Source organism: Andrena cerasifolii, chromosome 2 (genome assembly GCF_050908995.1).
Source record: "Andrena cerasifolii isolate SP2316 chromosome 2, iyAndCera1_principal, whole genome shotgun sequence".
In the NCBI taxonomy this organism is placed as follows: domain Eukaryota; kingdom Metazoa; phylum Arthropoda; class Insecta; order Hymenoptera; family Andrenidae; genus Andrena; species Andrena cerasifolii.
Window position 1 is genome coordinate 2,566,196 of NC_135119.1, and position 17,622 is coordinate 2,583,817.

The window sequence follows — 17,622 nt, forward strand, 5'->3', positions numbered from 1 at the left end:
ACGCGCATTTCGTTTTGGTGTTTCTCATAATCAACACAACTCTGCCGATGTTAAGTTATCTAAATAAGCATCGACACATCGCGAAGTAGACAAACATTCAGTCGACCCGCGAGTTTACGTTGAAAACGTACTTACAGTTTATTTATGAAGAGTTATTAGTTTCAATTGTTTCAGCACATGTGATCCTGTTTTTTTTTCCGAGGCGAGTTTCAGTGCGAGTAAACTTGATGTTTTTTTCATTGTTTTGCGTGTTTCAGTGCGGGTTAATGTGTGTCCTTTTTAAGTTTTTTACACGTTTTAGAATATGAGGACAAGTGAGAAGCCCCACTTGTAAATCAGCTTAAGTTTGTGCTATCTTCTATACTGATCATTTTCAAAATACTATCAGTTGTGGTATTTAATAAGTTTTATACACTTCTTTTTGCAACTATCTCGATAACAGCTATTGTAGAAGGTAAAAATGATTTTTTCATTTGTTTCAATACCTTAATAATAGGGAAACATTTTTTGTGTAAAACATTGATGAATGAACGAAGGATATTATACTTTCTTTCGGGCAAATCTAGATCTAAATATAGATCGCTTATTTCATGAGCTGCTACATGCAGGGGGATGCCTTCGATAATTCATTAGGAGCAAATTGAATCTCCTCTGGTGGTCTTGAAGAAATTATATCTTTTACGCGACGTTTTCATGCGTTTTACAATGCAGCCTTAAAGAAGATATCATAGGCTTTATACGACTGGTGGACGGGTGCGGTTCGTCGAAATTTTGAACAAATATACCTTTAGGTATGTTAACTTCCTTACTTGGCCACATATGATGGCGTTGGAAAAGTTCATCCGTATTACGTGAACAGCTGTACCATTTTCTACTTAAAGCTAAAATGATATGATTTTAGGTGTCTGCCTAGAATTACTCTGATTTTCGGATACGCTTCAGAGGACCGAAAAATAAAAAAATTAATATTTTTTTATTTTGGCTCGTTTGCACATTTAGAGGTTGAAAACACGCCTCAATGTTTATAAGAACTACAAAAGTGACTGACGGCAAGAATATCATCCATACATCAAGTTATGACACAAATGAAATTTATATCAAGTTTTATTCAACACCATTGTGTTATATATAACATTTTTATAATATTTTTTATACTAACAATAGGAATTTTTGTGCCTCTTCTTGCCAAACTTTTGCCAAACTGTTTCGTTTCTCTATTGAAAACAAAACGTGACTTACTGCTTCTGTGGATGTTGTGAGTAGATAGATGTTCTCCTAGACCCTTAGATTTTGAAATAAATTGAAAGATATCTGCAAACATTGGTGCATTTCGGGTGTCCTTTTCCCTTTGTTCGTTGTTTAAACATATTTAAATGTTCATAATACAATAATTTCTAATACCATTTTATTCGAGAGGGTTCATAGAATAATTTGACGGAACTGTGACGTCCAGGCCCCACCACGGGATCGCGACTTAGTGTCCGCCAGCGCCACCAGAGGTCCAATCTTCCTAACTCTTTCTCACAAGTCCTACCTTCCAATCTCATTCGTATATATACAAGTTCCACGTTATTTCCTCTTAGTCCCCGTGTGTTTCTTGGGCAGGGCCTGTCAGCTATAGCCCTACTGAGTTGAGTCTGGTTGATGGTCCCAAGACGAAACGCGCACCCCCCTTCCTTCTTTTCCTCCTCGACCCTTCAACACCAATCCACTCGCCCAGCACAGTTACTACATTGGGGGCGTAATCGCCCAGCCTTTAGGGATTACGGTTACGTCCGAGGTGACGGGGCAAGAAATCTCCCCTTCTCGTCCACAACGGTTCGGCAATTTCTGGACGTGACATACAAGCAACCGAATAACGAATAAAACTATTACTGTTCGAACACAAAGGATGTTGTTCAAAGTTGAAAATTTGAATGTTTTTTCACAATTGAATTTTTCGAAAACGTAGGGTGATGGCGAAAACGGTTTGCAGATTCGCATTCAGCGTACAAAAATCTACAGGATTCAGTTATTGAATTGTTACAAGTCCAAATTGCTGTTGAACAGTGTAATTGAGATTCCATTATAGTTCGATTCTACTACTTTTCTTGTTATAACAAAGCAAATAATAGTAATACAGGAGAGGTATACAATATTGAAATACATTTTCCTACTACATACGTCGGCGTGGAATACTCGGAAGTATTAAAAGAGAGAATTTATAAAAAGTAAAACAAGCATTTATCTCATAAGAAGTTTATTGACAATTCTTTATTATAATCAATCATTCGCGGTTATCTAGTTGACAACATTTGCGATTTTGTATACTTTGTATATAATGTATACCTATGTTTGTTACGGCATATCCATTTTTGCACTAATTATTCGTAAATGGTTAGTACCTACATTCAATTTCAAATATTTCACTGTTTCGTGACGTTTCATATATTAGGCTTTCACCTGTTACCAACTGTTTCAATTCTCAGATAAATGCAAAAGGAGGCCACGTAACAAAATAAACCCTTGCAGAGTGTGCAGGGAAAAAATTAGTCACGTATCTATTATGTATGCGTAGCCACGATTTGTAGTGCATTTTGCCAATTCCTGAGTAAATGAATAAAAGAAGTCGTGACGATTTTAAATACAAGTCTAGCTTACATGAAACCGGTACGTGATCGGGTTCATGCTCCCTTTTTCTCTCAGAGGTATAATTTTACAGTGATAGCGTTCGAGGAGGGGTTGTGACAAGAAGTTGAAATCATGTGACAGAATTATCGCACTACCTGTACTTAATACGTAAACGGTAAAATATAGTACCAGTTTAGAACCAGGCTTTATTGAAAACGTTGGGCTGCATTTTATATAAATTAGCAGGTATAACTAGGAAGTAGTTTATTTTTTGAAATTATACAATTTTTTTTTCCATTTCATAAACATGAAAATGATAAATGTAGATTTCAGAATTAAAGTTTTCAAACAGCACCTTCGTCGAAACATTCACAATTTTAGACATCGTCTTAATTATTTCTTTCATACTTCTGATCTGGTAATTCTAATGGCCAGATCATGTTTTTTATTAATCCTCGTAATTCTTGCTCCCTGAGAATTACTTTGCGTGGTACGAGGAGATGAATACAAATTGTGACTAGTACTTTTGGGTAATGTTTATTAATACTATAAACTGTAAAGAAATTTTGTTTTAATAATATGTACCTACATGTATATGATGGCGCTACAGTCGACTGATGTGTAGGTGTTTTTTCTTTGGTTTTTCCCTGATTGTGAAAAGAGCGAGGTTTGGATCAATTTGAAAATTGTATAGCATGTTCAAAATATATTCCCTTTTCGAGTGTAGGTACCTCAGCATAGAGTGTAAAAGCTCTAGTTTCCGAGATAAAAAAAACAGCCATTTGTGCACCTCGAAAATCGACAGTTATCGTACAAATCGCCTTCTTTCAGTCGCTATTTTAATAATTTCGGTACAATTATTTTTTCGGTGGTTCTCTCCAAAATTCTGAGCGAACCATCCAAGCTTCTGGGAGAAACATATGCAAAGTAAACTCTTGTATCTTTATTTTAAAGCTCAATATCAGAGCAAAACCAAAGACACTTTTTCTAAACCACTATATAATCAACCTCGTGTGGCGCCATTTGTAAAATAGCTATGTAGACAAAAAAAAATATTTTTTACTCTACGTGATAACAATAAACATTGCGTAAAAGGAAATGTCTGTGCTTGCTTTCGTCTCCTTATAATTAATTCGCAAAAAATACTTGATTTTCGAACGATTTGACTGTCTAATTCCCTTAAGGGGTTACTCTGGTGCAGATGATAGAAAATTTTTTTTTTTGCTTTATCTCGTAGTTTGTGGTGTGACAAATATTTCTGCAAAGCGACTTTTTGAAATTCGAAATATTACCAGAGATGTAGAGGTCCAAAGGTAGCGCTTCCCATACGGCACTGTTGCCTGTAAAAACTTTAAACTCGTTTTACTGGAAACAGGGTTTTTCAAGGCGGGCGTATGCAAATCTCGAAAACTACTGGTCGCTCCAGTAGCTCTTTTCCGTACACGTTCATAATATAACTGGCTATGGTTGGAAGCTCGGGCGAGTTTCTATCTTGTAAAAGATTAATATTACAGAAGGAAAACAACCAATTTTTTGTGAAAATCGAGCAGTTTTACTAGCAATGCTGTCACTCTGCAAATTTTTATTTTTAAAAGGCCTCCGTGGTTCCAACCATAGAGACAACCATAATAAATAAAATAAACCTCTGTTTTTTCATTTCAGATGACTAGAACAGTTGCCACACTAACGCCCATCGGAGAAGAATTTGTTTTCAGAAGCTTGCGCCATTGACTATACCAATGGACAGGGTCATCCGTTAAAGTTGCAACCTACGCGCGCGCGAACTGACGAAATGGCAACACCGCCTCACGGACGTATTCCGCGACAACCATTCGCCGGCCCGGCGTTCGGAAGGCTGCCAGCGACCGCTGAACAGCAGTGATGCCCGAGCTTCAAAAATTTTAGGATGGTTTCTTTCAAAATAAATTCGCAAAGAGCTGTGTGGAATTTCCCGGCCCAGGTAAGCAAGCGGCGCGCTCCGTTTTTATGATCGGTTTACCACTCGCACCCCAGATCACTGTAATGAGGTTTGAAAACAATGTCGACTGGTCTCGTACCCGTCTTAATTTCATCAATTTTAGCTACGACAGGGGTGATCGCGGCGCTATACCCTTGTACGGAGAGAAACAATAGATTCTGAGGTTTGCAGAACTAACACATAATTGAATAAAAATTTAATTTCTTAATTTATGAAAGTTATGATACAGAAACAACTAGTCTATTGTTTATCAACACCATGGATTTTAAAAAGAGAATTAAATACAGTATCAAATAAACGGTTTGCAAAAGCTTTTCACAACAATTATGGTTAAAAAATTGATAAAAGAAAAATTAAGTAAACGTAAAATATTTTATATTATCCATCATTAAAAGGGAATGATTTTTCCCTATTTTTTGGCGCAAATTTCATTCCTATATCTTAAAAAAAGACCCAAAAGGCGGCAAATTTTAAATCCGGCCCACTGTGCGCTAGAACGCAACGAGATTTTGGGCTCCCAAGTCCCAACTGGGCATGCTCGATATACTGTCCAATCCTTATTATAGACCATTCTAGTCGCTTCTCCTTATTAATTGCTTGAAGTGATGACTTTTTGACAAAAATATAAACAAACAAATTTCTTCTGTTTTTGCAAAGTGACATCTTAAAAGTGATATTTTTACAGTTAAACCGGTATTTTGTAAGTCATTAGAAAGTATTAGACACCTATCCCTCCGTTATTGATAATAAATGGTTTAAATAGGAGAAACACACCATGAAATTTTGTCGGAAGAAGTAAGTTGAAAAATACCGTGGTCAGAAGTTATCAGGATAAAAAAAATTCACTTCCAACAATTATCGAAAAATTTTCCCACGTGTCCTAGGAAGAGTTATCGGTACACGTTAATTACTAAGCGCTTACATTCAACGAAGCTAGAAGAAGTCATAAGATTACTATTTACTGATCTCATACTTTCAGTCGGTAGTGTGTGTGCACAGTGCACATGCGCGCAGAAACCTTCGGAAATGAAAACCATTATTATCATTTTATGAATCGCCAGGTAAATGGGAAAGGAGCAGATGGTTCTCAGTAAAAAGCACGGTCGGTCGACAAGGAATTTTTCTCATACAGATACACATGTGAATGAATAACGAATCACGAAGAAAAGATACAGAGCTGGTGTGCAACGAGGGAGTTCCACTACAGCGAAAGGGGAACTGAGTGAAAGACTGGAATTTGATCATTTAAATTCACATTGTCGTGGAACAGGCATACTTTCAAATGCTATTACAAAAGCCGAGAGATGGATTTGTAAATTATCGTTTGGAATACTGGCTATCAGTGTCCTGTTAGGAGAAATAGGAAAATCATACATAAATGAAAACACAATAATTATTCCCACGAACTGTAATTAATGGGATTCTACGTACAGTGAAAACAGTTACTATTATAAAATACTAGCATGCTTTTTAAGAAAGTCGAAACTTAAAAAATCAGTTTTCAGCATTCAAAAATTTGATACGATTAATGCAGAATATATTACTGTCACATGTTCATTAAAATAGCTAGCATAAGACCAATTTAAAGTTAAACAATACAAAAAGTGATTATCAATTTAAATTCATTTCTAGATTACCATAAACTATATACAGTTATTAACGAAATGTTTAAAGCAACGAAGATGTGCGTACAAATTTACTACATAGTACACTTTATTTTGTTTTTACACGGATTTTTTATGCGAATATTTTAACACGGCCTAGGAAAAAAGAAATTCTCTTTTTGTACGATTTCTTTTGATCTAACGAGGTTGGATAAATTTGTCTTTTTAAAAATCATCACTCAATTTTAATTCTGAGAAAAAATATTCCTAATTATTTTTCTAAGAAATTGCTCATAATTAAAAAATATTTATTTTTAATTTTTTTCATGCAATAAATATCTGTTTTCATTTATTTTGTATCGCTGTTACTATTACACGCTATTTTTAATGACACAGGCATATGAACTTTGATAGCACTTTTGTAATATTATCAAGGTAAAAATTTAAAAACTAGAGAGATAAATCGATAGTAAATAACTTAAATAACGACGATTTGGCAGGGTGAACTTTTTTTTTAACCGGAGCATAACAAATTTTGAGAAGCAGTGTGTTTGAGATTCATCTAGTTCATCTCACCACCACATTCACGATCACAGCAGCACCTCCCGGGCAGCAGAACTCACGGCTAATCCACAATCGATCAACGAATCAGACTCACCATTTCACTCGATCAACCAATTAGATTTCCCCACGTCCGTCGATCTTCGAGAATGTTCGAGACGACGCCGGTGCCGGAAGGGATCAACCATCTTGCCTTCACTCTTGTTCACGTAGCGTGTGGTGAAGAACGTATCGCGTGCGATCTCGTGTCTTTGATTCTACTCGTGAATTCTCATCGGTTTTTGCATATTCTCAGTTATTGTGAATCACATAACTCTTTCTCACCAGTTCAATATCATTCTCGCGTGATCAATATATTGGTTGTGGATTGCCGTGGGTTACAGCTCACGTGGTGGTGTTTTCACGTGCCCGCGAGTTCTTGCATTGTTCAGTGCCGTAAGAATTCAATTAATTGTGTGGTGGCTCACACGCATGCTCAAAACGCTCACGCTCAACGTTTTGACGCGTGTTCAAAATAAACGAACACAAGTTTTTTACTGATACGTGTTGTGTAAAGTGTACCCTCTCACCGTCGTTCCTAACCTCACTTTGAATCGCGTGCTCGCCATTAGATTCTCAAACACAGTGCTTAGGTGGGTACTGTACACGGTTATTGACGGAAGGATTAAAAACAACCTTTTTTAAAATGTATTAAAAACGAAAATAATAATTTTGATACCGCGATGTTTGAGAGGAAGGTGTGGGGACCCTACCCTAGTAGCATTTTTGGTTGGCCAACAGTTGCCAACATTTGGGAATTAGTTGGGATATAGTTAGTGTTTTTGCCTACAAATTCTCAGCGTAGGGCCTACGGCAAAACAGGTACGACAGTTTGTCTACGGATATTCAATGTTAGGCCAACAATTACTATGGTTGGTTAATTAACAAAAAATTTAAATGTTGGACCAACAGTAACTATGGTTGGTTAATTAACAAAAAATTTACCACGATGATACTACATTGGTCCAACCAAAGTAAGCCAACATTTGAATGTTGACTTACAAACGTCAGAAACTTTGATACATCCAAAAACCTGTTATTATATCCCATGTTCAGTTTCTCCTTTTCTTATTTATAAATACGTATGTGCCTACATAGAACGCACCCTAAGGTCGTGTTCAGATATATTGGCCGGTGAGTTTCGTGAGGGGTATTCTCCCACCACACCGCTTGCCTGCCTCGGTGCTCATTTTCTTTACGTTCTCTCTCTGTCTCCCTCGGGCTAGGCCTGCTTGTCTCACGGTGGGGATTTGGTGCCCGTGAGGTACGTATGCACGCAGCGAAGCATCCCCACCACTTTCTCGTTTCTTTCTTGCTCTCGTTCCATCTCGCTCTCGCCTTCGCAGAAGAAGAGCGAGTCAGAAGTGGTGGGGATAGCGCCAAGCTCCTGACGTGCAGTCTAAACCGAGTTCTTAACGTAGAAATACATACATCAGAATAGGTGTGCGTTAGGTCCGAGGAGATTCAGGAGTTTTATTGGTCAGAACATTGATTCTTTTTCGATAGCTTCAACTCGATTGGTTTATGCATAGCTTCGTAACGCACACAACTATCACGCTAAGAGTAAACAACAACCACACGGCTACTTTCAGGCGGACCCAAGCAGCGTTCCCGTTACCCCACCATACCCTTCGGGGGCCTTGCAACTTCAAGTGCCAATCCACGATCGTCAGGTGGTGGTGGCTGATTTTTCCTCGCGCGCTGCTCGCGAAACCGTACTCACCGGCCAATATATCTGAATACGACCTTAGTAGCATTTATTTGTTGGGAGGTTGTTGGGCCAATGACATGTTATGCGTTGGCCAACTATTGAAGTGTCGAGCTATTATTAAATAGGCCAACAATTGTAACTAACGCAGGCCCAAGGTCACTTAAGGGGTCATTCCTGTAATCACGTCGCAAAATTCGGCAACATTCAGGTTTTCCTCCTCAGTGAATACGATGAATAACAATGTCAAACTTTTTTCCATTTATTAATGTACTTATAATGTATACGGAACAATTTTTTAAATACGATTTTAATTGTGTTTTTCAATGTTATCTGGAGTTCAAAATCGCGCCCAGACGATGTAACGTCGTATTCTTCAAGTCTGGTTTAGCAAAAAAAAAAATTTCGCGGTGAGGAGAATCGAACCTAAACTTTCCGCTTACGAAGCAACCGCTGTTCGTAACTACTTAATTTTTTTTTATCATGAACTTTATTGAAATGAGCTCGATAAACTTAAGAAAAGTGCTCAGTTTTCGGGGAAGGTACATAGATGTCTGGATGCACGAAGGCATTCGGGACTCCCGGACAGGTCGCTGGGTTATATTTACAAGTAGGTATATTTTCGCGCCATTAAGCTTTAAACATACCTGGAGAGTGAACAGAGCAATGGTGGCCGGGCCGAGAAAGAGGGACAATAACGGGTGAACTTATCTCTGTCTTACAACAGGCTATGGATGTATTGTGCATATGAGTGAAGTTACTCGCGCACGCAAACATACATAACACAGATAGTAAAGAGTGAGAGGGATGATAGAAAGAAAGATAGGTTCACCGCTTATCTTCTATTTCCCTCGGACCGCTGTCCCGGCTACTTCTTCCCACTGCAGTTCACTCTCCAGGTATGTTTAGAGCTCAATGGTTCGCACTACAGTGCGCTGCCCCTCGCGAGGGGAGGGGGGGGGATACACGACATATACAATATGTGTTCTGTCTGACTCGCAGGACGAGTGAGTTGCGTGGGGTAAAAATACAACAAAAACCCCTGGAACGCTCTTGGGAAAGAACTTACGAACTACTATTTACAAGCTAAGCACTTACTAATTAGGGCTATGCACAGAAATACTCAAACGGGTCGATATAATTAGGGCTCGCAGTCCCGATATGCGGGGTAAGAGCTTATATGGGCGGTCCCCTATTCTCGAGCTCCGTAATCCATAAAATTCACGATCAGTGAAGCGTCAAATTCGCCTACCTCCTCGAATAAAAGATATTCTTAGGACCTTGAGATTATCAACTTAATCGGGAACAACTGTATTTCGAAATAGCATAATAAGGACGTTCGAGATTATACAAACAGAGGGCGTGTATGATCCTGTGCTAAACCCATTATTAAAGACTCTAAAAGTACATACAAACACAGGGAGACGTGTTGGAATATTTATTATAAATGTATAGTACAGGGTTGACGTTAGTTATGGTGGCTCGCGTGCCACCGGGGGCTCCTCCGCCTTGCTGCTACGCTGAACGCCCCCCCTCCATACCTACCAGACTCTGACGATCGCAGTCGAAAAGAGAAGGAAAGAAGGAGGAATCCACTGCGATCGTCAGAGTCTGGTAGGAATGGAGGGGGCCGTTCAGCGTGGCAGCAAGGCGGACGTACCCTCGGTGGCCCGCGAGTCACCAGTTAGTCAACCCTAGTATGGTATAACAGAGTGTACAGTAACAGTTAAGTGCTGTGTCAGTAAGTGAGTTTCTTTTCATGTCGAATTACGTAAAACAAAAAACTGTTTTCTATTTCACTCCAAAAGTATTTAACCCTTCAGAGACGGCGCCGAATTTACAATTTGTCAGACAGCGGTCACGTGCCACTATTCTCTCTGAGCGGACGGCGGCAGTGATACAGCCAGTACAATCCCTACTATGTTGCCATTACTATGCGTACTATGTAGTCACTGTCTGTGTTCCAAAATTATGCGGGGATTGGTTATTATAATTTAAAAAAAGTTTATAAAGAATTAGGGCCCATATGACATGGACGTCGGCGGTATATGGAGAATTATGGTTCATACGAAGTATGTAGATCGGCGGTATGTGCAGAAATGGGGGTCTATACGACTATGGAGGTCGGCGCTAAGGGGTTAAAATTATGAACATAAAAGCACTGCGGCGTTTTGGTTTGTGTAAAATTATTAACATCTATGTGAAGGTAGATTTGAATCAGCACGGGCGGCTCTACAATGTGTGAACATGTATTCAGGCACGCCTCCTGTGCTGCGTGTGAACGTATGCTGCTCCTGATTTTTATTTAATTGTTCACATCTCGGAAACGAAGCGACAAATTTGCAAAAGGGTGAAGTACTTTAAAGCATGAGGAATTTGTATGTTTACACTTGTTCCATTTGTAAGAAAATCTGATGGACGCATATTCAAATGGCGCCCAGGAACCGCGGCCTACTGCTTGGAAGATCAAACACACCGGCTGAGACCGTTTCCGTGAGAGATCTTGGGAAAAACCCAGGCCCAACGGAAGCGTCGCGGGAAGGACGCTATGCCTTGGCCGCCAGGACGCGGCCACTCTTGTACGGTCTTTGGGACACGCTGGTCGCCATTTAGGAAGCCCTCCGCATTCTTTTTGTACGACTCGCCTTGTTCTTGTAAAATATAACATAGTGTGATATCGATAGTTTATTCTAGGTGTGTTGTTGCTCATCGTAAGAAAAAAATTTCTTACAAATTAAAAGTGGGATATAGCCACGTGCTGTGACGCGTTCGCGGAGTTTTCTGTGAAACGGTTGCCGAGCATTTAACTCGTAGTTACGCGATAGAGACGCCATTATGCTACGAGAAGTATATATATTTAAATAAATAGAATTTAGTGGATCGTGTATATAGTAGCTTGTAGTGTCGTATACAGTTTAGTGACATAAGAAAACTGACGACATGGGCCGCAATTCCCATCGGAGCAAAGACGCCGCCGTCGAGAAGACGGAGGGGAGACAACATGACTCCTCTTCCGATTCCACCATCGAGGAGAGCGTAAGAGAACAGGACGTGCGACTTAGCCGTTTAGAACAATTAATTGAAAAGAACTTGAGCCGCATATCACATTCACGCTCCCGTTCCCCTTTGCGTCTACGTTCGCGTTCTCCCTCACGTCCACGCTCGCGGTCACGATCGCGTTCGGCCTCACACGCGTATGCTCCACCCTTGTCCACATCGAACCCGGTTATGGATTGGTTGGACCGATTGGAGCAGCTGGTGGAGAGGACTAGTCGCCGACGCTCTCGTTCATAGTCGCGAACATTATCCCACGCTAAAGCAGGAGACGAGTTGATGATTCCCGTCTACGATCCGGAAGAAAACGACCCGACAAGAGAACGGTGAATAAGATAAGTGGACGTGTTGGCGGAAAGATATCGGTGGAGTGGCGACACGATCATGCGCTTAATCGTAACGCGGTTGAAGGGTCACGCTCGAAGGTAGTACGACACGCGACAGGCCGTTGCCGCTACCTGGCGTGAAACTTAGGACGCCCTGAAAAAACAATTCCGCGTCGCGACTTCGTTCAATCAACGGTTGCAAGATGTCTGCACGTATAAAGCGAGACCGGAGCAGAAACTAGGGGGTTATTGTTTCCGCAAATTAGAGAAATTACGAAAACTCGAGATGACAAGTTCAGACGAAGATTTAATCGACATGGTGATCGGTGGTATACCTGATACAGGTATAGCCCGTGATATACGGTCGGCTAAAATGAAGGACGTTGATGAATTATATCTGTTCATGCGACGCCTGGGCGACGTGCCGACGCAAAATGGACGGCGAACGACAACACCAGAGCCCTTGCAACAGGAGCAACCATCCTCGTCGACAGTAGCGACCAGCCGAAAGGAGGACAGGAACGAAAACCGTACCAAGGCTACCTGCTATAATTGCGGGCGGGTCGGTCATAGGGCCAGGGACTGCAAGGAGCCATAAACGAACGAGGAAATGCGCAGCCGAAGGTCTGAAGTCGATACGTGTGCGGTACAAGGAAACGGATCCTTGTACACGGGCGAAATGAACGAGAATGCTGATAATAATGGATTGGAGCAACTTTGGAATTCGATCCAAAACAGGGCCGATGATCAAAAGAACACGAACATGTGTCGTGTTTGCGTATCCTCTCACGCTGTAAATTTATAGCTACGATAGCTACAGGGAGGTATATAAACATATTTCCATCGTTATATATGTGTTTATGTATGTATGTACAGACACAAAACGGAATGGTTGTTGGTGACCGCTCGTAAAGCATCGAGGGTTGCGGCGCTACGAGAGGCAGAGTCGGCGTTCGTCGGAGACAACGTATCGAGGTACCTAGGTACCCTCAAATCGCAGTTGAGGTGACCGATAATGAGTACTGGGTGCCCTAGGTCGTGGTGGGGTGGTCGAAGATGAGTACTGGGTACTCTACATCAGATTGATCTCTAGGTACTGGGTACTCTGGATCAGGTTGATCTCTGTGTAATACTGAGTATTACGCCGGGTCAACGGGAGACGATTGATCAAGACAGGCACAATATGGTGTTATGTTGAGACAGTCGGGGATGGTTGATTTTGACTGACGCTGGGCGTTAGGTCAAAACAACTGAATACAGAAAACGACGTGCAGGTGAAGCGCAGTAATGCTCCCCCTTCAGCAAACACAGCAGCGCTTCTCCTTCAGCGAGCGCAGTAGCGCTTCTATTGAAGCGAGCGCAGTAGCTCTCACTCTACAAGGCAACGTTGGATTTTGCCGTGGTCTACGAACGCCTTCCCTAGCGGGCGCAGTGGCGCTTACTCTACAGGACAACGCTGGATTGCGGCACGGCGTATGGACGCCTGTCCTTCAGTGAGCGCAATAGCGCCTCTATTGCACTAGCGCCCCTCTAGCAGCGAGCACAACGGCACCTTTCCTTCAGCGAGCGCAATGACGCTCAATTTACAAAACAGCGATGGATATCGCCGTGGCGCATGAACGCTTACCCGTTCCAAGTCCTTTCAACGTGTGCAGCGGGGGTCCTTTTTCAACGAGCGTAGTGACGCTCAATCTACAAACATCAGTGCTTCCGAATGCAGTAGCGTTAACTAGAGCTTAAAGACTGCCGTTCCAATGGGCGGCTAGCGACTGCGGCTGGCGGCTGCGCCTGGCGACTGCGCGACTAGTGTAAGGGAGAAGTATGTATCAGTGTCTCCTTTGCACTAGTGGCGCAGTTGCCAGTCGCAGTCGCCAACCGCCCATTGGAACGGCAGCCTTAACACACAGCAGGAGCCACCGCTGAGCGTGTAAACGCTCGTCTTTCAACGGGGAACCAATTTAAAAATATAAGATTTAAATCAGCTGTACAGTTTATTTAAAACATGAATTTTGTAAATTTAAAGTAATTTTTTATTTTATAGTTAATATTAAATTTACAAGAAATTAATTTTTAATATCTTTAATCTAAAAATGTATTTATTTATGTTTTTATGTTATGTTATGCTAAATAGTATTTTCTATAGATTAGACCAACAGATATTGGTTTTATTGTAGTGCTCCGTTATTGCTGAGTCCTTGAGAGTGTTTTAAAAAAAAATATTGAAATCGGTCAAGATTTGCGCTGTCCAGCGATTTTTGTCCAAAATCTCACACTGTGCGTCGGCAAACGCTCGCGAATTCGACGCGACCAAGTTAATCTTTGGCCTCGCATATTTGTTACTTTCACGTGCATGCATCATCCTACCAAGGAGTTTGGAGCTCGGCGCGCGTTCGGCGCGCTTTCGGGCTTGAGTGAAATTTGCTACATCCAGTTCATGATATTGTTCGGACGCGAATGCACACTCTTATGGACCGCCAGCAAGCGGATCGGATCGAATGCGCGCCGAACGCGCACCGTGCACCAACCGGGCCTGGAACACCGAACGAGCAAAAAATTAGTGCGCGCCCGATGCACAGGTGAATACGCGGCTTTAGGGTTCGGTGCCCTGTTTTATACCCATCAGGCTTATAACACCATATTGTAACTGTTTAAAATTATATTTGTTTTTTCGAAGCAAACCACCTCTTCCGAACAGATGTTTTCATACCACTGAAAATAACAGAGAAATTAAAACGGATAAAACAAACGAACTATCTTGCATACTTTAATAATACCGTGCCATTTCAAAATTCAGATCACATAAACACAAGTCGCGCATTCTTTAGTCATTGAATTATAAATCATGAAAGACAATCAATATTCTTAAATTAGCGAAATTAATAAGTACAGTTGTAATGAAATAGCGGACATGTATGTGGGATCAGGCACCTCCATGCCATAAGAGGGGGCTCGTACTGAGAGACTACGGAGAGCCGGCGTTTAGCCGTGGTGGCAAACGCTGCTGATCAGCACGCAAACGGCTCGGGTTCGATTCCTACATGTATGTAATGCATTGCCAAGAATATGGGGCATTGTGCATGTCAGAGGGTTGCATACGGTACATTGCACTTGCGAGTAAAACTGATTGCGTGTCACTAAGAAGTGTTTACGGCTCAGAGAATTTCTGACGAGCTGCAGCAGATCCTACGGAAGCCACTAGGAAAATATCCATGTATCATAGAACATTCTGAACTCCAGTGTACCGTATTTTCAATACGTAGCTGCTTTATCTTTAGCATGTGCAACGAATGCAAGGATTTGAGCAAACTAATTATATCCCAACAAGAACATTTTGTCAATAGTTTCTTAGCAACTACGGTAAGAACCTTGCATTTCTAGCTTTCATTTTATTTACTGACCAAAACCATACAGATTTACGAGAAATGGAATAGTCAACCTTCACAATCCACATCTACAGGTGGAGAGTAATCCATATGGAAATTTGCAGTCTACACATTTCTGTTAGTGTGTGCGCAAGATTACAGAAGACAGCCTACTGGACGTCTACTTTCATCCAGCATGTCTAAAAATGCGTGTCCATTTGAGAAGATCTCGCGCGAGGTACTCGCGGTAGCTACTCTTGAGTATTTGTCCATTTGAGAGCAGCTTGGAGAATTCTTACTCGCAGATACACATTAGAAAACTCGCCGAGCGCATACTATCAGACAGAACTCAAGCTCGGTATCCTCCGGCCGCGCAAGATGCTCGAACGTGAATTCACTTTGGTGGATACGCGGGGCACGCACGAACAGTAAACATTCGCGAACATTCGCGAGCGTTCCGACCAATGTTCATACATTAACAGAAAGTCGCTGTTCGCAGGCGTTTGTGGAGATAAATGACAACTTAAGTAGCACCATCATTAACGGATCTACGTCGAATGCTGGCGAATATGTTTCTACTCGCATGCATATGTTTGGTAGGGACACTCGGCAAATGCTTCAACGTAAACATTCGCAACTTTTGGTGAGCATTCGCAAACATTTATCAGAAATACGCGTATGCTGGATACTCGGGCTTCAGAATCGAATCCATTTGAAATTCGTCTATACTTACTGTCTGTAGCTTGTTTTCAAATAACAGTGAGGTCAGATAGTGAATCATGGATGAGTAAAAACTTAGGGCTGTTATTGTTGCTTACAAAATCTTACAATGAAACAAGAAACAACACAGAAAGATAAATTGCTGGGTCAGGCCATGGATTCAGCGTATAACAGAATTAGGGACGTGTTCAACACTTACAAGGGAACTTCAGATTGAAGATGTCCTGCAATTTAGTAGCTTTATATGTATGAGTGCAGTGCAAGTTCAATTTACAATAGAAACAATTGGATTAGTAAGGTGAATGTCCCAATTTCTGCTCATTTCGTATTTTTCTTATTATTATAAGCGTTACGTTTGTACTATAGTTGCAACAAAATAATTCTAAATTATTTGAACATTTATGCGAGTGTTGCATGAGCTTGGGATTAATCAAAGTGCAGCAATCATCATGATTGTTCATCCGTGTTCTAGCTGGTTGTGCTAAGGAACAGCGTCACTATTGGTATTCGATATTTGGGCAGAAAATAGTTTTTGCAGTAAAAGTTCTTATTAATAATAAAAACAGATACCGTATTGTGCTCTGAATGTAGAGTATTTTTTACAATTTTTAATTTTTTTAAATAGAAAACAGGTGATTAGGTTTAGGGTCAAGCGAATCACCGTCATGTCCGCATTTCTACTCACCAAAATTTTAGTAACATAACCTCACAGTTCAATATATGCTGTACCCTCTATTTCTATTCGAAGACATTTTATTTTTTGTTTATCATTATTTTATGCTTTACTGTTGTGTTATAAAACATCTGCATAAAAGATGTAACTTAGTTTAACCTGAAAAGGCAACATATTATTTGAACAGAAATTGGTACAAATGGTGAGTAGAAATACGTACATCGCTATTTTTCTGGGGCGGTACGGACATTTAGAGCATTGTATTTAATTACAAATTACTAATAGTTAAACTTCTGGAAATATCTTTCTTAAATAGTTTTTGAATTGGTTGATTTATTATTAAAGAATTAATCAATTACTCTGAAAATTTTTAGCACAAACAAATTTTTTACACCTCCTTTATGACGAGTAACCTCTTAAATGAGCAGAAATTGGGACATTCACCTTAATTGCTACCAAAAAAAAATACGAAATTAAGAAAAGTTGTTGTCTACGAACGCACATAGGTGATATCGCGATACCTCCGTACTCGCCACAAGAAGGTATTTCTACCAATCCCGCTTTCTCGCAAGTTCTCCCTCAACTACCAATTCCTGTCTACGAGGTCTGTCCGTAAAGTGTCCGACCTTACGCTATGCGAAGAAAAAGAGGTACTCTGGACCATTGGTGATTATGTCCCCTTCAAAGCATTTTTTTTGGAAGTCACAACCTTTTACCACCGTTGCTCCTACTTCGTGAAGCAGTCCTGGAACTCAGCTTTTAGAATACCCAACAGCTGCCTCATCGTATTCTGTTTTATGTCCTCCACATGGTCAAATCTATTTCTTTTTAAGGTGTTTTTTAATTTCGGGTCAGCCAGAAGTCACACGGAGCTGTAGATCAGGACTGTGCGGATACTGACAGACTTGGGTTATGCCATATATCATCAAAAAAATCCTGGGTGCTGTGAGATGAAAGGGCCAGGTGCGCTATCGCGGTGAAGCAAAC

The 17,622-nt window shown here is 40.8% G+C and overlaps 3 protein-coding genes across 5 annotated transcripts in view; 2 read left to right on the top strand and 1 right to left on the bottom strand.

Annotated features, from left to right (window-relative positions):
- The window catches only part of LOC143378523 (uncharacterized), a 497,243-nt gene that overhangs the window by 450,790 nt on the left and 28,831 nt on the right, over positions 1-17,622 (top strand). The gene's annotated exons all lie outside the window — the stretch shown is intronic.
- LOC143378509 (lachesin) overlaps positions 1-17,622 on the bottom strand; it is a 351,722-nt gene that overhangs the window by 145,795 nt on the left and 188,305 nt on the right. The gene's annotated exons all lie outside the window — the stretch shown is intronic.
- Positions 11,738-12,855, top strand: LOC143378539 (uncharacterized). Its single transcript, XM_076830371.1, has one exon. It carries the CDS (start codon positions 12,167-12,169, stop codon positions 12,476-12,478), a length of 312 nt encoding a protein of 103 aa, XP_076686486.1. The 5' UTR covers positions 11,738-12,166; the 3' UTR covers positions 12,479-12,855.

Coding starts and splice junctions, on each gene's coding strand:
- LOC143378539 (XM_076830371.1), top strand. CDS start 12,167: ATGACAAGTTCAGACGAAGATTTAATCGACATGGTGATCGGTGGTATA.